General features: G+C 40.3%; 1 protein-coding gene across 6 annotated transcripts in view; it reads left to right on the top strand.

The window, feature by feature from the left end:
• The window catches only part of ccser2b (coiled-coil serine-rich protein 2b), a 66,508-nt gene that overhangs the window by 16,144 nt on the left and 24,393 nt on the right, over window positions 1-25,971 (top strand). For 3 of the 6 annotated variants that reach the window (XM_054759408.1, XM_054759376.1, XM_054759390.1), the window contains exon 15: window positions 3,614-4,386. In XM_054759408.1, coding sequence (XP_054615383.1) covers window positions 3,614-3,717 — 104 coding nt within the window. In that variant the 3' untranslated portion in view covers window positions 3,718-4,386. Of the gene's footprint in view, window positions 1-285; window positions 326-3,613; window positions 4,387-25,971 lie in introns of those variants that run through there. The other 3 variants (XR_008566729.1, XM_054759398.1, XR_008566728.1) reach the window with 3 other exon arrangements.

Below are 25,971 nucleotides of genomic sequence, written 5' to 3'. Positions count from 1 at the left end.
CCATCATGTGCGACACTGAAGGTGAGCGTCATTTATGAATGAATGAAAGTACATTATTGATGATGATGAGGCCGTCTGAGACACGCTGGTTGCTCGTCTCCTTCTCGCCCGCCGTCACGCTTCACTCCTCCTTTTTTTTTTTTTTTAACTTTCAGTGCATTTAGTCCTTTTCCTGTCCTTCCACGGGGTGGCGTGACACATTCTGACCTTTAGAGGGCGCTAACGCCTCGCTCTGTCCCTCTCTGTGTGTGTCTCTCTCTCTGCTTCCTCTTCGCCCTTGGCCAGGAGTGGAAACACTCGTGCTTTACTTCAGCGACACGCCCTGGTACGTTAGCAACACTCCTCCGCATCAGCACCGTCATCACTATCACTGTCCCTTTCATGAGTGAAACATATTCTTCAATCAATAACTCTCAGTAGTGTCTTTGGAAAGGTGGAATCTTTCAGTTGAAAGTTAGTAGTTGGTGTACCTAATGAAGTGGCCAGTTAGGGTCCCCAAAGCCATGAAGTGTAAAGGTAGTTGTAAGATGCATGTACATGTATATCACATGTCACATAAAAGTAGTGATAGATGCATGTACTGTAGAAAGTATAAAATGCATGTAAATAAAGCCAGGGGTGTCCAAACCTTTTTCCAGCAAGGGGCCACATAGTGAAAAATGAAAGGACGTAACTTTGCCACTTTGATATTTTGCAAAGCAACACATGTCGATATGCTAACAAGTTATATATACAGTATATTTCATCCTTGTTAGCTTTGTCATATAAGCGAAAAGGCCTATTATTAATAGCGACTTCGGTCTTCACTCTTTATTTTCACCATTTTTGCTCTCCACCCCCAAATATTTTAACTTTCTTCATAAATAATTTTTGTAAATTTTGTTTTTGTAATATTATGACTTTATTTCCATAATATTTTGGCTTCATTCACATATTATTTTTGCTAACCTCATTTTACAAAAAATTACAACTTTGTTTTGTTTGTTTGTATTTCCTATTAAGACTAAAAAAACAAAGTATTTTCTTAATATTTCAACTCTATCCTACTAAAATGATTTTATTTGTCTTCATACTACGAGTGTATTCTTGTAAAATTGCGACTTTTTGTCTTGTTAGAGTACCACTTCTCTTAAAATTTTGACTTTTGACTTCTCATAAAATTACAGCTGTTATTTAAATTCCATTTGTGCTGTTTTTTTAAAATGTATTTCAAACTATTTTAGCTTTCTTCTTCTACGTGTCCTTCTGGTAATTCAAACTTTTATTCCCATAATATTTTGGCTTCCTTCACATAGTATGATAACCCTTTCCCCAACTAAATTTTCTAAAATTTACAACTTTATTTGTTGTTTTGTTTGTTTTTACTATTAAGACTTAAAAAGTATTTCCTTAAAATTTCAACTCTATGGTACCAAAATGACTATTTTTCCTCATAATATTACAAGTTCATTCTTTTAAAATTGTGATTTTTTTTTTCTTTTCTTGTTGGAATACGACTTTTTTGTCTGAATATTTTGACTTTATTCTTGTAAAATGACAACTGTTTTTTTTTTTTTTTTTAATTCCATTACTGCTGCTGCTGTTGTTGTTATTTTATTTTTATTTTGTAATATCTTCTCAGAATGCTAACTTTTATTCCCATAATATTTTGGCTTCATTCACATAATATGATAACTTTTTCCCCAAGCAAATTTTCTGAAAATTACAACTTTTGTTTTGTTTGTTTCTCATAATATTAGGGACTTTACATATTTTTTCTTGAATATTTCAAGTCTATGCTACCAAAATGACATTATTTTTCCTCATAATAATACAATTTTATTCTCGTAAATTGCGACTTTTTTCCTCGTAATATTTTGACTTTATTCTTTTTTTAAAATTTTTTTTCCAACTATTTCAGCTTTTTTCTTATAAACTCTCTTCTGGTAATTATGACTTTATTCCCATAATATTTTGGCTTCATTCACTTTTTTTTTCCGCAACCTAATTTTCCAAAAAATTACAAATTTATGCATTGTTGTGTTTCTTTTTCATATTCCGACTCATAAAAAACATCTTTCTTTAATATTTCAACTTTATGCTACTAAAATGACATTGTTTTTCCTCATAATATTCCAACTTTATTCTCATAAAATTGTGACTTTTTTTCTTGTTAGAATACGACTTTTTTGTCTTAGTATTTTGACTTTATTCTTGTAAAAGTACAGCTGTTTTTAAAAATTCCATTTCTGCTGTATTTAAAAAATATATATTTTCCTTATTTTCCAACTATTTTGACTTTCTTCTTGTGTTTCTCATAATATTGACGACTTTATGTATTTTTTATTATTTATTATTTTTCGTGATTTACAATTTTACTCTCATAGAATTTGGACTTTTTTCTCGGAATATTGTGACTTTTTTCTTGTAAAATTACAGCTGGGTTTTTTAAAATTTTGCAACTATTTAAACTTTCTTCTTGTAAACTTTCTTGTCATAATTATAAAATTATTCCCATAATATTTGGACTTTATTCTCGTGTAACATTTTAATTTTTTCCCCAACCTCTTAAAAAAAAAAGAGAGACAACTTTTATTTCGTTTTTTGTTTCTCATAATATTCCAACTTTACGTATTTTTTCTTTCATATTTTAACTGTACGCTAATAAAATGACATTTTTCCTCATAATATTACAATTTTATTCTCGTAAAATTGCGCCTTTTTTTCTTGTTACAATACGACTTTTTTCTCTTAACATTTTGACTTTATTCATGTAAAATTACTGCTTTTTTCCATTTCCGCTGTTGTTTTAATGTAATTTTCCAACTTTTTTTTTGTAAATTTTCTTCTCGTAATTATGAGTTTATTCCCTCAATATTTTGACTTTGTTCTCATTACATTATAACTTTTTCTGCAACCTAAAATTACATCTTTATTTGTTGTTTTGTTTTTTATTAGCACTTTAAAAAAAACTCTTTCCTTAGTATTTCAACTTGATGCTACAAAGTGGTTATTTTTCGTTATAATATTATGTTATTTTCCTAAAACTGTTTTTCTTTTCATATTTTGTCTTTATTCTTGTAAAATTACAGCTGATTTTTCAATTTTTTCTGTTTTTTTAAAAAAGGTTTTCTTGTAAATGATATTTTTCGAATGTGCCGCAGGCCAATTAAAAAAACGCTGCACTTTGGACACCCCTGATATAAAGTGTAACGTAACGTTTATTAAGTTTCGCTGTGAGGTAAAGAGAGGAGCGACTTTAAGGGACACAAACAAGGTGAAGCCTCCCTTGAGCGCGCACGAGCGTGCACAAGGACACGCTTCATCCTTCCAACTTTGTCCGTCACAGTCTCGTGTCTTTGCATGTCCTTTCCCCAAAACACACACCCCGTCATGCATTATTTATGAGCACGCACCAGCTGCAAGGAGACGAGGTGGCTGCAGTGCTTGATGTGTCCGCCAGGTGTCAGTGTTGGCCATAGAACCTTCTGTCCATATGCTCTGTGTTCTCTGGCTGCAGTCGGAAGTGATAAGGATGATAAGGAGACACGTGAATTGATGAATTAGACATCCAGTCTGATTGTGATGTAAAAAAAGACAACCAATTAAAAAAAACGATTTTGCTCATGTCCAGTTACAGGTACTTCGCTCCTCCCGCCAGGAAGACCAGAACCCACTAGCATGTCCAGCAAGCGTAAGCTCCACCCACCTCGCTCAGCACATCAAGGGCCGCCGTGAAGCCCACGCCCGGCAGCCCCGCCTCTTCCTGACTGAGCTCTCCGGCGCGGCGAGGAGGACAAAGGTCAGAACGCCGCATTCTTTCATCCCCTCCCACACCGAGCGGGCCGTCGCCGTCCCGGGCCTGCTTTCCCTGCACGCCTCAGGAAGAAGGCAGCGGCTTGCTTTGTGACTTGAACTCTGCCGGAAGGAAGTTTATTTAATAAGTTATTTATTGAGCACTGTGACCGACGTGAAAGGCTTAAAGCGATGCTACAGCTTCATCTTCATCCAAATGAAACAATCAATTATTTCAACACATCACAGAAAAGATGCGCTGCCCCTTTAAGTGCAACAAAGCGCTTAAAAACACAGCTAAACTATTAAAACTTCAAGTATGAGCTGATGGGAGTCTTCCTCACCAACACGGCCGCCATCTTGAAAAGACCATCCAGTCATGTTGCATTGTTTGCTGATGTTTTCTCCAACCGCAGAGTCACAAAGTGGAAAAGAATGACATCATGATGTAGCATTGTGCATGAATGAGTGAATTCATATATGCAAACCATTCAAGTACAGTAGGTCCCCCTTTTGTGAGCTTCCTAACAGTGGTACGTGTACGCTGCACACCTATTTCGAAATTATGAGCCACTTGAATGAGATCTTGTGTGTGTGTGTGTGTGTGTGTGTGTGGGGGGGGGGGGGGGGGGTGTAATACAATTTTGGGGACAGAAAACCCCCACTAGTTTGCAGGGCCATTCATGTGCGGGGATCCACTGTACTAACGAGTCACTTGTGTGTGTGTGTGTGTGTGTGTGCGTGTGCACTGGCGACCCCTGCTGCCTCAAACATGACATGATTTGTGTCCGGACCAAATACCTACCCTTTCACAATAAAATCCATTCCAATTCTTCACTTGGGATTGTACGATGGAGTATTAGGGCCACAGTGGGAAAAAAAAATAGGAGATTTTGAGAATAAAATTGTAACTTTATAGAAAAAAGTTGTAAATTTATGAGAAAAACGTATATTTATTAGAACAAAGTTGTACGTTTCCGAGAATAAAGTCATAAATTTACGAGGAAAAAAGTCATAATATGAGAAAGTTGTACATTTATGAGGAAAAAAATGGTTAATTTATGAGAAAAAAGTCGTACGTTTACGAGAATGAAGCAAGTTTATGAGAATAAAGTTGTAAATTTCAGAGAAAAAAGAAATATTACAAGAATAGTTGTAAATTTATGAGAAATTAATGTACAAGAAAAAAGTTGTGCCTTCTCAAGTAAAAGTAAATTTACGAGAATAAAGTCGTACATTTATGAGGAAAAAAAGTTGTAAATTTATGAGAAAAGTTGTACATTTGAGAAAAGTCAAATTAACGTGAATAAAGTTGTAAGTTCACGAGAATAAAGTCGTACATTTCGAACAATAAAGAACCCGTAACTTCATTATTTTTTTTTTATACTCCTTTGTAACGGGCATTGCTTTGGCCTTGGGCGAGGATAATATGACTTTTTTTCTCGTACATTTACGACTTTATTCTTGAAATCTCTGATTTTTTTTCTCAAAGTGGCCCCAATACTCGTCGTAGAAACGAAGGAGCAAAACAGAAAACTTGAAAGTGTAAAAGGAATACTTAAAACGGCTCCACAAATGTCACCTTTTTGGGCTACTGAAAGGTTTTAGTGTTTTTAATGGGAGACAAAAGACGACGTTTCAAAAAAAAGTCTTAACACAGGGGTGTCCGAACATTTTCCGGCGAGGGCCACATAGTGGAAAATGAAAGGATGCAACTTTGCCTTAGATATTTTGTAAAGCAACACATGTTGATACGCTAACCTGTTTCAGTATATATATTATATATATAATCCTCTTATTCATATCAACTTTGCTCTTTTTTTCCCATTTTTTATGTTTTTTTTTTCATTTTCCAAATATTTCAACTTTCTTCTGAAATAATGTCATTTTCTTTTAGTAATGTGACTTTATTCCCATAATATTGTGACTTTATTCGCAAATTACAACTATTTTCTCAACATAATTTTCCAAAAATGAAATTTTTTCTCATAATGACTTCAAATATTTTACTTTAATAGTTCAACTCTATGCTGCTAAAATGACATTTCTCCTCATAATATTACGAATTTGTCCTATTAGAATTGCAACTTTTCTCTTATTATTTTGACTATTCTCATAAAATTACAGCTGTCCCCCCCCCGTGCTGTTTTTTAATTTTACAACTCCAACTTTAAAACAACGCATCTTCTTTCTGTAATATAAATGACATTATTTTCCCTCATAATATGACGAGTATAAAATGGACATTTTTTCCGTCAGAACCCAACTTTCAACTTTAACTTTAAATATCTTGACTTTATTCATGCAAAATTACGGCAGTTTTTCCTTATCTGCTGTTTATTTTTTTATTTTCCACCTATTTCACCTTTCTTCTTGTACATTTTCTTCCTGTAATTATGACTTTATTCCCCAATATTTTGACTTTATAACATTAGAACTTTTTGCGCAACCGAACTTTACCAAGACATATGATTTTGTTTCTCGCAATGCGACTGTAAAGAAGTTATTTTTTCCTTGATATTTCAACTTTACGCAATTAAAATGACATTATTTTCCCTCACAATATTAGATCGATACTTTATTCATCTCCAAGAGAAAATCACTTCTAGGTTATTCTGATAAAACTACGACTTTATCTCCGTGACTTTATTCTCATAACATAACTTTTTCCGCAAACTTAATTTAAATTTTATTTGTTGTTTCTTTCTCATAATGTTATGACTTAAAAAAAAAAAGTATTTTCTTTAATATTTCAACTTTCTGCTACTAAAATTACGTTATGAAAATGACATTATAAAATTGTGACTTTTTTTCTCGTTATGACTTTTTTTCTTTTAATATTTTGCTGTTTTTCCATTTCTGCTGCCGCTGTTGTTTTTTTTGTTTTGTTTTGTTTTTTAATTTTCCACCTATTTCAACTTTCTTCTTGTAAATTTCTTCCCGTATTTACGACTTTATTCCCCAATATTTTGACTTTAACGTAACTTTTTCCGCAACCAAATATTTGCTTTTGCTTCTGGTATTATGACTTTATGGAAAAAAAGTCTTTTTTCATTGATACTTCAACTTTATACAATCAAAATGACATTATTTTCCCGCATAATATTAGATTATTCTGGTAAAGCTACGACTTTATCTCCTAATATTTTGACTTTATTCCCGTAACATAACTTTTTCTGCAGCCTAATTGAATCTTCATTTGTTGTTTTGTTTCTCAATGTTTTGAAAAGTCTTTTTTTCTGTAATATTTCATCTCACTGCTACTAAAATGACGTTATTATTCCTCATAACATCACCAGTTTATCTTCGTAAAATTGCAACTTTTTTCTTGTTACAGTATGACTTTTTTCATATTTTGCCTTTATTCTTGTCAAATTACAGCTGTTTTTTTCCTTTTTGCTTCTGTTTTTTCCCCACCTATTTCATCTTTCTTCTTGTAAATTTTCTTCCCATATTTGTGACCTTATTCCCCAATATTTTAACTTCATAACATAACTTTTTTCACAACCAAACATTTGCTTTTGTTTCTCGTATTATGACTTTTTAAAAACAAAAGCATTTTTTCTTTGATACTTCAGCTTTACGCTACTAAAATGACATTATTTTCCCTCATCTTAGATTATTCTTGTAAAAGTATGACTTTATCTCTTAATATTTTGATTTTATTTGTGTAAAATTACAATCGATTTTTCCATTTTTGCTGCTGTTTTTTGGGTTAAGTTATATTTTTTTTGAGCGACTGGTTTTTCCATTTTTGCTGCTGTTTTTTTTTGTGTTAAATTATATTTTTTGAGAATGTGCTGCGGGCAAATGAAAAAAGAGCAAAAGGCTGCAAACGGCCCCCGGGCCGCACTTTGGACACCCCTGTCTTAACATGTGCCATCAGAGTGGGACCTCCTCCTCCTTGTCTGTCTTCGTCTCCTTGCTAAAACCTCCATCCTGACATTTGGCTGAGGATAACAAGGCCAACTGGGAGGAGGAAGATGAAGCTCTAATTGGACTTCTTTTCTCCTCCTCCAATGCATCACGTCCTCCTCTTCCTCACCTTGTTGCCTCGTCATCATCATCATTCTTTACCGCGTTTCCTTTGCCGGCTTTGCTGTTTTTACTGCACACACACACACACACAGTGATACACCTGAGAGCACCAGCAGATAGCATTCAGGTGTAGTAGATAAACCTGGTTGCCATGGAGACGCTGCGTAGCAACTAGCCAATGGGGATTTTGAGAAAATATGCCTCTTTCAACTTTGTTATTCTGCTCCAACCTCCTCAACTGTCATGTCTAAATGATGAAACGCAGCACTGGACTCTACTGCATATGCGCGTGCGTGCGTGTGTGTGTGTGTGTGTGTCCCTCCCAACGTGGACAGAAGTCGTCCTCACGCAGACGTGTCTTCCAGTGTTAGCATTCTTCTTACCTTCACGCAGACAGATGCTGTCAATATTTCATCAGCAGTCTACAGACCCCATCACAGAGGAGATGGACTGTTGTGGATTTTTCTTTAGGATTTACCTGACCAACATTCTCACCTTTAACGCGGCTTGTGTAGCATCAAAGCGTAATCCTCCTTTTGTCCTCTCGTTGACGTGAAATGGTGATGAAAGAAGATATTGGGAGTACAGTCGATCCCTGCTTTTGATACACCCATACAAATGTCTAGTTTCATTTTTACATCAATGACACTGAAGTAGTGTGTGTGATTACACCCTGAAAAAACACCCCCACTTTTAACTCCACGGAGGACCCTGGCTCACCGTTGTTGCACCGAGCTCTCATGTGTGGCTTTGAGATGTGACGTTCACAAACGAGTCGAATCTTTCCAACGCCTCCTTTAAAGGAAAACTGCATTTTTTTGGGGGGGGGGATTTTTGACCATCGTCCATAATCCTTGACTTAATTCCGCCTATAAAGTCGTCAGAAAAAGTCTTCAAAAAGGGCCAACAACGCTCCATCAGTGGTTCTCAGTGGTCCCCCCCGGGAATAGAAATGTTTTTTCGATTTCAAATACGATTGAGAAACTGATACTATCTATTCACTCACTGCACTCACATTGAAAGTACTCCCTGCCCTCAAGGCATTCACACATTATTTTTATTATTGTATTAGTATTCACACAATAATAACCCAATAATAAGTTTCTCCACTTATAAGTTTCTCTATTTTGTCCACTAACGCCTCCATTTTTCAACCGATTCACACCATTCAAGCATCAAATCGTTCAGTTCGTTCGGGAAACCTATGCGACCATTTCAGGTTTTTTAAATTTTTTTATTTCCAGGTTTTCCAAAAATGTCAACGAATTTTTCCTATTGAAAATGAATGGGCCATTTTTCAAACTTCCACCATTGGCACATTTCTCAACCAATTCAAACCATTGCACCATGACAACAATCCACACATCCAGGGCTTCAAACTCACGTTCCAAAAATTCCAACTTTTCCCGACATTCCCACTTTTCCTTTGATGTTAATTACTGTGATTTCCTTTGATCTTAATTACTCCACTACTTCAACATTAAAAAAAAAATTCCAACATCAAATTGTTCAGCACAATTAAGGATATCTACTCACATTTAACTATTTCAAAATTTTCCCAAAATTCCCATTCTTCCAGAAAACTAATTAATTTAAGGATATGCCTTTGATCTTAATTACTCAAGTACTTAAACATTTTTTCAGCCAATTCCAACATTAAATCGTTCAGCACAATTAAGGATACCTATTTCAAATTTGCCCCAAAATTCCCATTTTTCCAGAAAACGAATTAACTTAAGGATATGCCTTTGATCTTAATTACTCAAGTACTTCAACATTTTAACCAATTGTAACAATTCCAACATCAAATCGTTCAGCACAATTCAGACATTGAGGCTACCTATAACATTTAACACACATCATGCATATTTTGTCTTTCATGATGTCATAGTCTTGAATACTCTGATACAGTACGTCACATATAATTTGTACTCCTTTTTTTCCTTTTATTATTCCTTTTTTTTCTACTTTTTGTTTTTCCTTGACCTCATTAGGCTTGGGCATTCACACGCAATGTCTTCAGACATTGCAATCATCTAGGTATTACTAACATTGTTACGCCAATGGAACGACGTTGCTGGCGCATTGACACAGAGAAGCTACTAGCCGGCTGCCCACGAGCTTCACCACACATTGGCCCGCACAGCGCCTCAGACCACTACCATAAAGGTAAGGCCACATTTTGGAGATGCCGCCAGTGCAGTGTAGTTTTCCTTTAAGTGATCGATGAGAACCGATACACGCATTGCATTTAAGAATTTTTCCATTTTATATTCCTATTTCTACAAATCGTTCAGTGTCGTTTACATAAAAGAGTCGTTAAAACAGACTCGATTCGTCCGCCAGCGTCACATCTCTATAAGCGGCGCACCACATTTCACGTCGGGTAACGAACGGTAAGGGCTTTAAAACATTTAAAACAGTAATTCATTAGATTATCAGCAACTGGAAAAACCAAAAATATATATATATATATATTTTACACGCCGTTACTCCCAACACTGTTCACTACTAATGACTGATAACGTAAGATGATCCATGAGCACATGGAATTGGAGAAGTTTTACACCGTAAACTGTCGCCACTTAGCGCTTCAAATTTCAAAAATATATTTGTTAATAAGTCTTCGCTGTTTCATGGTTGACTATGGCCTTAGAAATGCATACTGAAGCAAATTTGACCTAAATGAAGCATTTTCAAGCATACAAATGGCTAAATGATTCATTCAAAGACAAAAGTTGATATATGTAGTATTCCACACTGGTCACTAGGTGTCAGTAATTACATTGATGAGTACTGTGTGGAACAAGAAGTAAAATAGAAACAACAATTAAGTCCCCCATTACCAACCAGTGGGATTTGATATTATGTGTTATTTTCTCTTATGTCTAATATATTGGGTAATAGGAGTGTAAAGGTGACTATAGGGGTGTTATTTCATGTCTAGAGGGCTCTAATAATGTTAAAACCTATATTTGGAAGGTGGTAAACACGTTTTCTATGTCTTATTTTCTTTTATTATGTCTACTACGTTGGGTAATAGGAGTGTAAAGGTAACTATACACTAGGGGTGTTATTTCATGTCTAGAGGGCTCTAATGTTAAAATCCATATTTAGAAGGTTGTTAACAGGTTTTCTACGTCTAATAAGTCTTATTTTCTCTTACTATGTCTACTAATTTGGGTAAGAGGAGTGTAAAGGTGACTATAAGGCTGTTATTTCATGTCTAGAGGGCTCTAATAAAGTTAAAAACCGGATTTAGAAGGTCATATATAGGTTTTTGATGCTCTACCAAAATATTCCATATATAAATAAGGAATCCTACTTGCGGAAATTCACTTAATGCAGTCAGATCTGTAACTGATTAACCACGATAAATAAGGGATTACTGTGCCTCGTTTATCTAATTGGTTTAAGGTATTAATGAACTGAATATTTTTGTAGTTAGAGCATACAGTAGAAAACCTGTTTATGACTTTCTAATTATGGTTTTTAACATTATTAGAGCCCTCTAGACATGGAATAACACCCCAACAGTCATTTTTACACTCCTATTATTCTATGTTTAGTCACATTGCGCAGGCTACGGGGTCACTGCAGGGACATAACAGCCACCGACCAAGCCAGCGAGCTAACTAGTTAGCCTCTCCAAATTACATATTCTAAACTTAAAAGTGCTTCAAACAGACTGGGGAAGAAGGAAAAATAATCCAGAAATATACCACTTCCACACAGAATGAGAGGAGAACCATTTGTTCCACTCCATCTCAGCCATGGCATGTCGGCTCGGCTCGGCTGGCTCAGTAGCCAGTCTCCATGCAGTGTGAAAGGTAATGTCATCTAACGTCATGTCTCATAACGTTACTGTTGCCTAGTGACCACAATACTACATATAACTTGTCTTTCAGCATTTTTGGACTAATAATAGGCCATAGTCAACCACGAAACAACCATCATTGTCATTTATTAAGCCTATTTTTGAAAAAACGATATCGTGAGGGACGACTGGATAAGTTTCACCTTCGCTCAGCAGCAGGCAACGATGGTGTGTTTAAGGACCGCCGAGCAAAGAGTGACATCCCAACACACATCTCAAACATGAACAGTGAAGGATAAAGACATAAACTTGTAAACATTGTGGGCTTTTTGTGGCAGTGGTACATGTATGCTGTACATTTCACCTGTATTATCACATATTTAGAGATAATTATGCACTTAGGGGCGAATGAGATGTGTTTTCTGCGGAAAAAACAGCCTGGAAAGTGCTGGAATCCACTGTATTCCACTCTTTGCTGCCTTTCTCTGACATGTTGCTCGCGTCAAAACTGTTCCCAAGCGTCACCGCTCGGACTCGGTGGCGACGCCGAACGACAACGGACTTGGCGGGCTTCTAACAAAGCTTCAAAGTCACGCAGAGCTGACAGAGCGCGTTCACCGCCGCGCTCCCTTTTCAGGTGGTCTTCACAAGGCGACTGATTCCACCAGACACTTTGCTTTGTCTGCTTTGTTGCGGAGGCAACAATGACGAGAATCAGCACCTTGTCATTGTTGTGAAGGATCTTCATCCATCTTCCCTACTCAAGCGCTCTCCATTTGTTTACTGCTATGTTAGGATCATGTGATCATGTCCTCGCATCTCAGCCTTTCATGCATCAAGACTTTTACTCTGAAAAGCAGGGACCCGTCCTGCCATTTCCTGCGTCACCTGCTCGTACCACAGAGGTCACGTCCGTTTAGCTTGTTAACCTGCCACCGACTGGAAGGGAAAGACTTAAAATGTATTTATATGTCATAACGTATTTATATGTCATAAAAGCCTGATTGTCTCTGTCAAACCTGACTGGTCACATGACGATGATGTCACCACCGGACACAGCAATCGCATTGGCTGGTATTCATTCACCTCTGTTGTCCCTGGCTGAAATGATTTGAGCAGCTGAAAAACAATAAAAGAAACAACACTGAAGTCTGAAATGTCCTTCTCACACACACACACACACATGCACACGCACACACAGCCTACCTGTCAACATTTGCGTTTGAAAATAAGGGACATTTTCCTTAATATACAGTAATGTGAAAGTGTTTGTCCCCTTCCTGACTTTTTTTTTTTTGCATGTTTGTCACATTTAAATGTTTCAGATCATCAAACAAATGTAAATATTAGTCAATGACAACACAACTCAACACAAAAGGCAGTTTTTAAATGAAACTTTTTATTACATGAGGGAAAAAAAAAACAAAAACCTGATTATCCCCCTGTTAAAACAATTTAACTGAAATTAATTGACATCAGTCTGGAAAAGGTTATAAAGCCATTTATAAAGGACTCCAGCAAACCACAGTGAGAGCCATTATCCACAAATGGCCTATACATGGAACAGTGGTCAGTGTTCATGACTCCACCATAAGAAAGACACTGGGCAAAACCGGCCTCCATGGCAGAGTTCCAAGACCAAAACACTGCTGAACAAAAACAACATTAAGGCTCGTCTCAATTTTGCCAGAAAACATCTTGATGATCCCCAAGACCTTTGGGAAGATACTCTGTGGTCTGACGAGACAAAAGTTGAACTTTTTGGAAAGTGTGTGTCCCATTACATCTGGCGTAAAAGTAACCCCGCATTTCAGAAAAAGAACATCATAGCAACAGTAAAATATGGTGGTGGTAGTGTGATGGTCTTCAGGACCTGGAAGACTTGCTGTGATGAATGGAAGCATGAATTCTGCTGAAGGAGAATGTCCGGCCATCTGTTGGTGACCTCAAGCTGAAAGCAACTTGGGTTCTGCAGCAGGACAATGATCCAAAACACACCAGCAAGTCCTCCTCTGAATGGATGAAGAAAAACAAAATGAAGACTTTGGAGTGGCCTAGTCCAAGTCCTGACCTGAATCCTATTGAGATGCTGTGGCATGACCTTAAAAAGGAAAAGCCTCCAATGTGGCTGAATGACAACAATTCTGCTAAATTCCTCCCCAGCGCTGGAAGAGACTCATTGCAAGTTATGGCAAACGCTTGATTGCAGTTGTTGCTGCTAAGGGGGCCAACCACTTATTAGCTTTAGGGGGCAAACACTTTTTTCACACAGGGCCATGTAGCTTTGGATTTTTCTTCTCCCTTAATAAAAAGTTTAATTTAAAAACTTTCATTTTGTGTTCAGTTGTGTTGTCATCAAGTGTGATAAACGTGCAAAAAAAGAAGAAATCTGGAAGGGGGCAAACACTTCACCCCAATGTAAGTCTAAGACACACATGTCAAACTCGGGCCCCGAGGGCCAAATCTGGCCTGTGCTGCAATTTCATTAGGCCCGTGGAGCTGTTGCATTGAGTTGGCCTTGTGGACCTTATCAAACAAAGTGCTTACAGCGATGTGCATAATTAAAGTATTCCTCTGGTATAAACTACTCCTCTGGCATTATCATTTTAAGAGTGGAAACAATATTGTACATAGCACGGAATTCACAACCATTCTTAATAAGGGGGCCAGTTTCAGACCAAAAGTCTAAATAATTTAACTGTACATTTAAGTGTACATAGAGCAGTTGCACTTTAACTGTTACACCCTGTCTGTACAAAATAACACCTTAAAAAGCCATAAGACAGCCAAAAGTGATCATTTGAACTGCAGCAAAGCATGCTGGGAAATGCGTAATCCGCCGATTCCACAGCGGCAAACACATCTTGCGGATTGTGATGCTTTTGTGTTGATATAAAATACTGCAGCTTTTGCCCAGGACATTGAGAGAATGACAAAGAGGTGGTCGATTAACAATCACTTGATTGAAACTACGCCAAAACAACCGTAGTTGTATATCTGCAACATCGGAAAGTAGACATTTCAAGCAGGAATGAACGGACATGAAAAATTGCACATGCCGTCATGCGCATTTTGTCCCAACCTGAAAATGCAACCACAGGGGTGCATTATATTGGTTTGTTCCAATCCTGGCATTACACGCGGGGAACCGAGATGGAAGGTGTGCAGGCTGCTTACTTATCTATTCGTCAGTGAGAATGAGACATTTTCTCCAAATCTGACCACACTACCTAATATTTTTTCAGCTTGGATTATTGAGGCGTGTCCTGTCATGTTGGCAACTTCAAACGAGCGTGTGTGTGTGTGTGTGTGTGTGTGTGTGTGTGTGTGTGTGTGTGTGTGCACTGATGATGCATATGTGCTTCATTCACCCACTACAGTATGTTGGTTGAAGAAGCTTTTAAGTGTTTAATACTTTCAATGTGCAGAAATATACAAGTGTTGCAAATTTCAGGATAAATAATAAGAAATATACAAAGTTGGAGGGTAGGGTGGGGTGAGGGGGGTAACGTCCAGTTCGGCCCACAACCTAAAGTAGGCTATGAGATTTGGCCCCCTCTGACACCTCTGGTCTAAGATGTCTTCTTTTCTGTTCTCTACTATATTGGTTAATACAAGTGTAAAGGTGACTATAGGGGTGTTATTTCATGTCTAGAGGGCTCCAATAATGTTAAAAACCAGATTTAAAAGGTTGTAAACAGGTTTTCTATGCTCTAAGAAAATATTCCACTTATAAATAAGGAATCCTTGGAAATTCACATCTCGCGGTCGGGTCTGGAACCAATTAACCGCGATCAGCGAGGGACGACTGCACACACAGTGGCTAGTTTGGAGGCTTTTGCAGACATAATTGAGGTTCACGTTGTCCTGAAAGCAGCAAATCGCACAACAAAATATACAATGTAATTATGCACTAGCTTCACAGCGCCAGCGTAAGCCTTGCAGGCTGGCTACCCCCCCACCCCAAACCTCTTGTGGGTGCACTCTGAAGCGTCAGAAACAAATGAACAAATGATACGCGGATGGGGGGGGGGTATGGCAGAGTAACCGATTGACATTCTTCCCACGATGAGAACCATGACATGATTATGGAAGGGCGGGCTTGGTTGCCATGGTTACAGCATTAAAACAATGGGTTGCACAAGGAGCATTTCCAAAAGAACATGTTGATCATCAGCAAACATTAACACAACCCTAAAAACGCACACGAGGCTACATGATCACCAAAGCCTGGAAAGCATGCATGTTTACATGACATGATTATTAAACCAAGCCAAGTACGACCATGATTGCCTTAATGATCTCAATGACTTCCATAAGACGACTTCTATTACAACCACACCAGTTGTGCTGAGTGCATGCTGGCCTTTGCAAATGAATCAAACATTTAGCTTCCATGTCACGCATACACGCACACACACGCACACACACGCACACACAGTTGGCTCCAAACAGATGGAAGCGGGCTAGCAATTAACCTGCTGCACTGCTAACGTGCTAATTCAGCCAACAGCCAGCATGAGCGTGCAGACGAACTTGTTTTTTCTGTGTGTGTGTGCGTGTGACTGAAATCAAAACCAGGAAGACGCTGCAGCACTCCTCCTCGTGCACGCTGGAATACATCCACGTGCACTGCTGCACCATCCGCTTTGATGCAGGCGCACACACGCTCGCTACTTTCCCCCGCCATTCACACACTGACAGCACGGTGGCGCTAAAGAGCCGACCCGCATGACTAAAACATCAGTCTGTGGACCATCTGGACCCTACACACACACACACACACACAAACACACACACACACGCAGACATGCACAGCCCAATCTATAACTCACCTCTCAGAGGCTCGTTAGTGGAGGAGACAAATGTGCAGGTGTGTGTGTGTGTAGGTGTGTGTGTGTGTGTGTGTGTGTGTGTCCAATTATGCTCGACCTAAGTGAGGGCCATCAAACAAGGTGGCGACGCACCCTTCATCACTGATCCTTCACACATCTTCTCATTACAGTAATCCCTCGACACGTCGTGCTTCCAATTCCACGGCTTCACTCTGCCATGAAGAGTTTCTATCAAAACAAAATGCTGTTTACGGCCTATCAAGAAATATGCATTTGAGCAAATTTAATGTTGTTTTTTTTACCTACATGAAGCATTTTCAAACATAAAAATAGCTAAATGAAGTAAAATGGCATTCAAAGGGAACTTCCGGTAAGATAGCCATTGTAGCCGTTGACTTTCCCTAGCCGGGCATCAAAAACCCACCATAAAGACTCAACCCCACGGAGATAACAAACATTATGGGTGGGAGGAACAAAACAAGAACTAGGAAAGCTGACCTGCTGGATGGGCCAAGCCTGTGCAACACCCGTGGGAAACACCGAAAGCGAAGATGGCGAACATGCTAGCGAGCACGAGGACAGCACAGTGGGAATGGATGAGCAGGGCCACAACGAGACTGTGCGGGCTACCATCAGCAAAGCCATAAAAGACCTCAAACAAGAAATAAGACACGAGCTCTCCCCTCTAAAAAGGAGATGAAGGAAGAAATCGGTGCCCTGCAGCAGGATATCGAGCGCAAGTTAACAGCTAGTCGCAACGAGCTACGCGATCAGAAGGTAACCCTCAGCGATGCTCTGAAACGTGCAGCAGAGCTCGAAGAGTGGAAGGCGATGATAAGAATGCTTGACCAAGCAGGCCGAGTGCAAGAAAAGCTGATAGACCTTGAGGGAAGATTCAGGAGGCATAACATCCGAAGACGCGGAAAATGGCCCTGTGAGTAGATACGGTGGTGTGAAAAAACTTGCTGGTGTGTTTTGGATCATTGTCCTGCTGCAGAACCCAAGTTGCTTTCAGCTTGAGGTCACTGACAGATGGCCGGACATTCTCCTTCAGCACAATTCATGCTTCCATTTATCACAGCAAGTCTTCCAGGTCCTGAAGCAGCAAAACAGCCCCAGACCATCACACTACCACCACCATATTTTACTGTTGCTATGATGTTCTTTTTCTGAAATGTGGCATTACTTTTACGCCAGATGTAATGGGACACACACCTTCCAAAAAGTTTAACTTTTGTCTCGTCAGACCACAGAGTATTTTCCCAAAGGTCTTGGGGATCATCAAGATGTTTTCTGGCAAAATCTTATGGTGGAGTGATGAACACTGACCTTGACTGAGGCAAGTGAGGCCTGCAGTTCTTTGGATGTTGTTGTGGGGTCTTTTGTGACCTCTGGGATGAGTCATCTCTGTGCTCTTGGATTTGTTTGATGATCTGAAACATTGTGACAAAAATGCATAAAGATAAGAAATCAGGACGGGGGCAAACACTTTTTCACACCACTGTCTATCAAACAGTGGCTAAAAAGAGAGCTACAGCTGCCCGAGGAATGAGATGCACATTCATGTGCACACGGTGCTCCGACACAAAAACCCAACCCAAACGCCCCACCCAGATCCATTATTGTCAGCTTTTTGCAGTTTGAGACGAAAGAAGCAATTTTAAAGATGGCATGGAAGAGAAAGGTGCAAATAGGAAATACGTTTTTTTTTGTTTTTTTACCACGACTATCTAGCCGAACTTGTCCAAAAGTGAAAGTCCTATTTGAGCATTAAAAAGGTGCTCAAGAAGAGAGGGGTTCCATTTCAGACACCGTTGGCCAAAATCCGAATTCATTGGCGTGATGGAGTGGAGATACATGACAGCGCCGCAGCAGCCGCACAGCGAGGGGCTACGGCGTGGAGACGACAATGCATTGAAGGCAGCGGGGAGGACGCGAGGAATACCGGGGTGGCGGCGTGCTAGAAGAGGGGCGACTCGACATGAGTCGGCGCTACAGGCAAGGGAAAAATCAGTCAACAAAATCCAAACGAACACGGGAGGAGAGGCGTGACGATGGGCCCACCAACACAGACTTCTTCATAATTCACAAAGATACGGTTTAAGAAGTTGATGTTAATGTTGATTTTATAACCAGTTGGACATCACGTTCCCCTTTTCAAGTGGGAACTTAGGGAGTCTAGGGAGGAGCCCCCTCAGCGTTGAGGATTTGTCTTCCACGCACCAACGGGGAGTCGCAGGGAGGGGTCAACCATCCTACTGATGGAAGCCAGTTTTTGTTTTTGGCGTTGGATGTTTTTTTGCATTAGTAATTGTCTGGGAGAATATGCTCAACACAATGTAAAGATATCTAATACCATGAGTATAATTGGCTTAAACAGTCCACCAGAAAGAAATAACGCCATGCTAATATTCACAAAGGGGAAAATAGGAACACTTTTACTCCAGGAGATCTCCCTATCGCTACTAGAACATATTAAACTTTAAAGGTATGGCTACAGGAATTTATATCACCGCTCCTTTGGGTGATTCCAACCATATTAGAAGTACATAAAGAAGCCAGAGTTAGAATTATATCTGAACTGCGCTCCCCTCCTGGGGTTTGGGGGCACCGGCGGGTGTTCCCGAGCTTTTGGAGGGGAGTGTATACAGAATAGCAATACGCCTAACAGGCATATAACGGAGTATGTAAAGGAAAAATGAGAGTCGCCAAATTACAGATGAAGAATGGCTGCGCATGTTGTAAATGCACTGTGTATCCATCCACCAGTTCGCAGGCCTGGAGGGAGTTCTCCTGCAGGAATATTATACTTTGTGTTGTCACGCCAAGGGTCAAGCGCAAACAACTACATAAAACAATGCCAGGTTGGGAATAAGAGCAGTGGATGCAGACCATCCACACATTTGTTGGAAGGTGAGAAGATAATGTAATCTTGGGAAAAGGATGAGTGGTGTGTTAATGGAAATATTTGGATATAAGATCCCTCTGTCCTGCGCGATTATATGTTTGGGGAAATCTATGTGGGGAGAAGCTACAGTATGTGTCAAAAACAGATATTTGGCAAATTACTTTTTTGGCAGCGGGCAAGAAAAGTCGTAAGGAGGAAATGGGGAAAAGTGGACGTCCCTACACAGGTTCAGTTTACTGCAGTGGAGAAAATTCACATCATGGGAAGGCCGAGACATCACCTGCGGCTGCAGGAGGCCCGATTCAAGGACAAATGAAGTAGACATACGAGATCTTTTAAGCAGAGACAAAACACATAATGGCAACGGAGAAACAAATGTGGAATTACTGAAGTGTGGCTGATGAATGAAGACCCATGTTGGCACTGTTGTATTTGTATTTGAAAAAAGGGTCGATAAAAATGTAAGTGACAAAAAAAAAGAAGGCGTTGTGATACGTAGTATTGTACACTGGTCACTAGGTGTGAGTAATGGTACTGTGGTGTGGGGTGAGACACACAAGCAACAGGATTGATCGGTGAATGATCTCACAGGCACAATAATGCCTGATAAAAACACTAGCTACTGTTGCGGCCGTGACCCACGCCGAGCTAAAACTGCACTCTTAACCCCTGACGGAACTTCCTGTCTGCTAGCACCAGAGCCTATCTACAGCAACACACACTAGCACAAGTCATAAAGTCTTACTTATGTCTTATTTTGACTTATTAAGTCTACTATATTGGGTAATCGGAGTGTAAAGGTGACTCTATGGGTGTTATGGCATGTCTATAGGACTAATATTGTTAAAAAACGGATTTAGAAGGTCAAACAGGTTTTTATGTCTTATTTTCTTTTATTAAGTCTACTATATTGGGTAACAGGAGTGTAATGGTGACTATAGCGGTGTTATATCATGTCTAGAGGGCTCTAATAATGCTAAAAACCAGATTTAGAAGGTCATAAACAGGTTTTTATGTGTCTTGTTTTCTTTTATTATGTCTAATATATTGGATGATGGGAGTGTAAAGGTGACTATGGGGTGTCATTTCATGTCTAGTGGACTTTAATAATGTTAGAAAAATGTATTGAGAACGTCGTAAACAGGTTTTTTATGTCTTATTTTGACTTATTATGTCTACTATATTGGTAATAGGAGTGTAAAGGTGACTATAGGGGTGTTATTTCATGTTTAGAGGGCTCTAATAATGCTAAAAACCAGATTTAGAAGGTCATAAACAGGTTTTTATGTGTCTTGTTTTCTTTTATTATGTCTAATATATTGGATGATGGGAGTGTAAAGGTGACCATGGGGTGTCATTTCATGTCTAGTGGACTTTAATAATGTTAGAAAAATGTATTGAGAACGTCGTAAACAGGTTTTTTATGTCTTATTTTGACTTATTATGTCTACTATATTGGTAATAGGAGTGTAAAGGTGACTATAGGGGTGTTATTTCATGTCTATGATGATTTCATGATTTAGAAGGCTCTGAAGTGGTTTTCTCTGTACTCTATGAAAATATTCCAATCCTACTTTACAGAAATTCACTTAACACAGTCAGATCTGGAAGCAAGTAACCGTGAGAAACGAGGGATTACTGCATGTGTGTATAGAAAGCAATGATGCCCACCACTGCAGAAGTCTGTGAGTGTCACCAAGTTAAGTGTGTTGTACTTTGTTTTGGGCGCTCAGTGTGTCGGACTAATTCTTGTCAGGTGTGAAGTATTACCCACGATCCTTCTGTGATTTGTGAGCTAACACAGCAAGCAAGCGAGCACCACCGCTGACCCATTGAGCGCCCTCTAGTGGCGGACTCATGCGGCATTAGCCGCCCCACGTTTTTCCTGCTTCAACAATCTCACAAGTCCTCCTGACATTGTGCCTCCATCCATCTTTTAGCCGAGACTTTCCTTCGCTGCTCGCGAACCTCTTCATGTCTCAGCCTCGGAACACTCCCGGAATCACTTTTATCCTGCTTTAAGACCGGGAGCGCCGCCTCCGACCGATCCCGCCTCTAATCGCAGCAAAGCCGGGCCCACGAGCGCCCTGCAGGTGAACGAAGGTGAGAAGCCTCGTCCGGGCCCGCATCTCGCCGTGGATTACGGCGGGATGAGACGGCGTTACATCACATGATCGCCTTGTGAAAGCACGGCCTCGCTGGCGCCGCTAAGCCTGCTTCAAAGCTGCGATGCCTGCTGGGGAAACACGCATTCATTGTGCGGAGGTGTGAAGATGCATACACACACACACACACACACACACACACGCACATCTATAAGGCCTTGTAGGTTTCAACAGCAAGATGAGTTTTCCTTATCACTTTTGTTTCTTTCTTCTGATTCCATGATGGCATTAAAGACGCCTAACTCCGCCTTCTCTCCCTGAACAACATGCCTGATGTTTCATTTGTGTTGAAACTGGGGGCCGTGTAACCCGCACTCCCTGACGCCTTAAGAGTCGCGCAGCGCATTTAGCTGACAGCTCGGGCTTTTGGCTCGATGACTAGCGCTCTTGACTCTCATTCCGTGGACCATATGGGTCACATAACATGAAAAATGAGCCGTTGAGAGCGAAGTAGAATTCTTTTTTTTTTTTTTTAAACCACAAGAAAGGTTCAAGTTGTTTCCATGGCGGCAGCACTTGGGCTCAACGAGTCCTTACGGAATGATGGGAATTATCATCAATGAGGCAAACAAAGCAGCAAAATGGATTTGTACTTCATTAGCACACAAACAAGCAAGCGAGCGAGGGGCTGGGAGAAGGAGCTGCGAGGCTCTCTGGAGGAGGGGCCACTAATGAGAACTTTACAAAGCCTGCAGGCTAAAACTGCATATCTTTTTTTTTTCCTCGTTATTGGCGAAAAGAGTCAGCTCATTTCCTGTGACAGCTACCTTCACGGCGTCTTCTCTCAGAGGGAGACTAAGACGAGGACGTGAACGTCTGTCTGGTGGAACACAAACGCATGAACGACGTCCCTCTGCTGAGCCTTAAAAAGCACCAGCATTCACTTTTTGGAAAGTGTGTGCGACTTTGGTAGATCTTTCCGCAAGTTTTCCGTAACTATTTCCTCAACTGTAGTGACCGGAAGGACAACATTGCGTGGACAAGCGGCCAAAATGAGTTTTCCCCGTAGGGTGGCTGGGCTCCCTCAGAGATAAGGTGAGAAGCGCTGTCATCTGGGAGAAGCTCAGAGTAGAACCGCTGCTCCTCCTCATTGAGAGGAGCCAGATGAGGTGACTCGGGCATCTGGTCAGGATGCCTCCTGGACGCCTGTGTGGGGAGGGCACGTCCGACCGGTAGGAGGCCTCGGGGAAGACCCACGACACGTTGGAGAGACCAGTCGCTCAACTGGCCTGGGAGAGGCAAGTCTGGGCTTCCCTGCTTAGGCTGCTGACTCCGCTATCCAACCTCGGATAAGCGGAAGAAGATGGCTGGATAGTTCATCAACTGTCAGCATGATTGATGGTCAATATCCTGATGGAGACCATGAACAAAAACACTAACAAAAACGAACACTGTGGTACCTCAGTTTTTGTTAGTACCGTAAATTCTGGTGTATAAGCCTCACCCACTGCATTTAGAGGAACAAGTAATGTAGATTTGTACATATACAGTATAAGCTGCACATGTCCATGTCATAAAATGGCATATTGTGTTGCGCACCACTCCGATTATTGACAGGAGCCAATCATGTGCTATGAGAAAACTCACAAGGAGCTTCTCAACCCATTGGAAATTGGGTGTCATCTTACAAACACTAAACTCGTCACACAGCAACTTAACACTCAATAGGTATACCTAATATGCATTTCGTCTGTGCAAAGCATTTCATTGGAGGACAAGCAGCATACAAAATGGACGGGCAGCGCTGCAATGTTGCCTGTGTCCACCAGGGGGAGTCAAAGGAGCCCAGAGGGAGGCTGACGTCATGTACCAACATTTTAAACTCATGTTGGTACATGTTTTTATATTCCTGAGGTACACCTTTTGAGAGTTAAGTTGCAGTGTGATGAATTTGGTGTTAGTAGTGTTCTTAGTAAGGTGACACAGTGAATCAGACGGTTATATTGTTATACTGTTATATATAAAATGACCTCCTGCCATTTCCAGTGGCTTGACAAGCTCGTTGTGGGTGCACTGATGGATGGTGAGTGACAGCTGCCAAAGAGCTACCGATTCCTCACTGACTCACAAGCGGTATTAAAACAATCAGTAGTCGCTCTGAAGTAAATACGATATTAGAAGTTAGCCATAAATTAGCCACACCGCTGTATAAGCCGCAGGGTTCAAAGTTTAAGAAAAAAGTAGCAGCTCATGCACCGGAAATTACGGTAATTCATTCCAAATGCCGTCGTCACACTAGAGGTAGAAATGAGTTGGAATGCTGTCGGAATGAAAATGCATGGTTTACTCCTCTTTGAAGTGCATAAACATTCTGACTGTATTCTGAGTACATTCCAAATGTTAGGGCCCATCCTTGTGGCCGGCCCCAATGTTTTCAGCACGCAAAAAAGTTTTGAGGTGGATTCCAAGTGGTAAATATCAAACGGCATTCGAAAGGTGAATGCAGTCTGCTTTCTAAATATTCCAACAGCATTCCAGTATTCCATTCTGACTGCATTTGAAAAAGAAAAAACACTTCACATGCCAAGGAAAAAAGGAGCAAAGGTGTAGCAACTCCACCGGCGGCCGCCGGCGTGGACAACGCAGAGGTGCTAAAACCCAAGAAGGTCGCTGAAAATGTCACTCACCATTGACGCGTCGCCAATTCACATCACGTCATGCCGCCAAGGATAAAAGGAGCCAAGCTTGCGAATCCTCTCCTGAATGTGGGCTAATTTTGAAACTTTTTCATTCTGGCTGGTTCTGATTGATTGGTGCTTAGTGTGCCGGGGCGAAATGGTCAGACGAACACTGAACTACCCGAAAACCGAAGCTATCTTCCTAAAGGACTCATCCAAGAGGTCACAAAAGACCCCACAACAACATCCACAGAACTGCATGTTTCACTTGCCTCAGTTAAGGTCAGTGTTCATGACTCCACCATAAGAAAGACACTGGGCAAAAATGGCCTGCATGGCAGAGTTCCACGACCAAAACCACTGCTGAACAAAAACAACATTAATGCTTGTCTCAATTTTGCCAGAAAACATCTGGATGATCCCCAAGACCTTTGGGAAAATACTCTGTGGTCTGACGAGACAAAAGTTGAATTTTTTGAAAGGTGTGTGTCCCATTACATCTGGCGTAAAAGTAACGCCTCACCAGCAAGAACATCAGACCAACAGTAAAATACGGTGGTGGTAGTGTGATGGTCTGGAGCTGTTTTGCTGCTTCAGGACCTGGAAGACTTGCTGTGATGAATGGAACCATGAACTTGGGTTCTGCAGCAGGACAGTGATCCAAAACACACCAGCAAGTCCACCTCTGAATGGATGAAGACTTTGGAGTGGCCTAGTCCAAGTCCTGACGTGAATCCTATTGAGATGCTGTGGCATGACCTTAAAAAGGCGCTTCATGCTGGAAAAGCCTCCAATGTGGCTGAATGACAACAATTCTGCAAAGATGAGTGGGCCAAAATTCCTCCCCAGCGCTGTAAGAGACTCATTGCAAGTTATCACAAACGCTTGATTGCAGTTGTTGCTGCTAAGGGGGCCCAACCAGCTATTAGGTTTAGGGGACAATCACTTTTTCACACAGGACCATGCAGTTTTGGAGTTTTTTTCTCCCTTAATAATAACAAAATTCATTTGAAAACTGCATTTTGTGTTGAGTTGTGTTGTCATTGACTAATATTTACATAAGTTTGATGATCCGAAACATTTAAGTGTGACAAACATGCAAAAAAATAATAAATCAAGAAGGGGGCAACCCGCCTCCTGGCCCCGACGTGGAGGTGCGGTGCACCTGTTTTTGAACACTTCACCTCCGTAGAGGGACAAAGATGAGTGCACAAGATGAAAGCGGCGTGCTACCATTGTTCAGTAGAGATGAGAACGCTGCTGCACGATTAACGCTGCACTTCAGGTAAAGGAACTTGACTAAAACATAAAATAATCATCACCCTCTTCAAACTGGCCCAGGGGTCATTTTTGGCCTGCAGCTTGTTCTTTCTAATGAGATTTATTATGAGATATTACACTAATTTGCATTGTCATCTATAGCACATAGCTCATAGTGCAATAAACTGACCTCCATTGGATTGCTTTTAGCATCTTTAATGTCCACATCCAAGTGGCCATCTTTCAAGTTTTCTGTATGCTATGCCAATAGTTTTTAATTTAGAGTTTTATTTACTGGAAAATGACCTGCCAGTAGATTGCAATTTCATTGCCAAAAACCCCCCACCCATATATTCCCGCCGCAAGGCATGCTGGGTAGCTTTCTCCCAACATTTTGCCGTGTTTGACGCATTTTTGCTAGATTGCAAAATATGTTGAGGAGGTTGTCAGAAGTAAACAAGGAGTTAACATACGTGTTTTAATTGTTCATACTGGGACTACCCAGCATACCTTGCGGGCATTTGGAAACTACAGTTTTAAGTTACGTGTTATGTTT

The sequence above is a fragment of the Dunckerocampus dactyliophorus genome, chromosome 2 (assembly GCF_027744805.1).
Source record: "Dunckerocampus dactyliophorus isolate RoL2022-P2 chromosome 2, RoL_Ddac_1.1, whole genome shotgun sequence".
Classification (NCBI taxonomy): Eukaryota; Metazoa; Chordata; class Actinopteri; order Syngnathiformes; family Syngnathidae; genus Dunckerocampus; species Dunckerocampus dactyliophorus.
The sequence above is the reverse complement of the archived record's forward strand: the minus strand, read 5'-3'. Positions and strand labels throughout refer to the sequence as shown.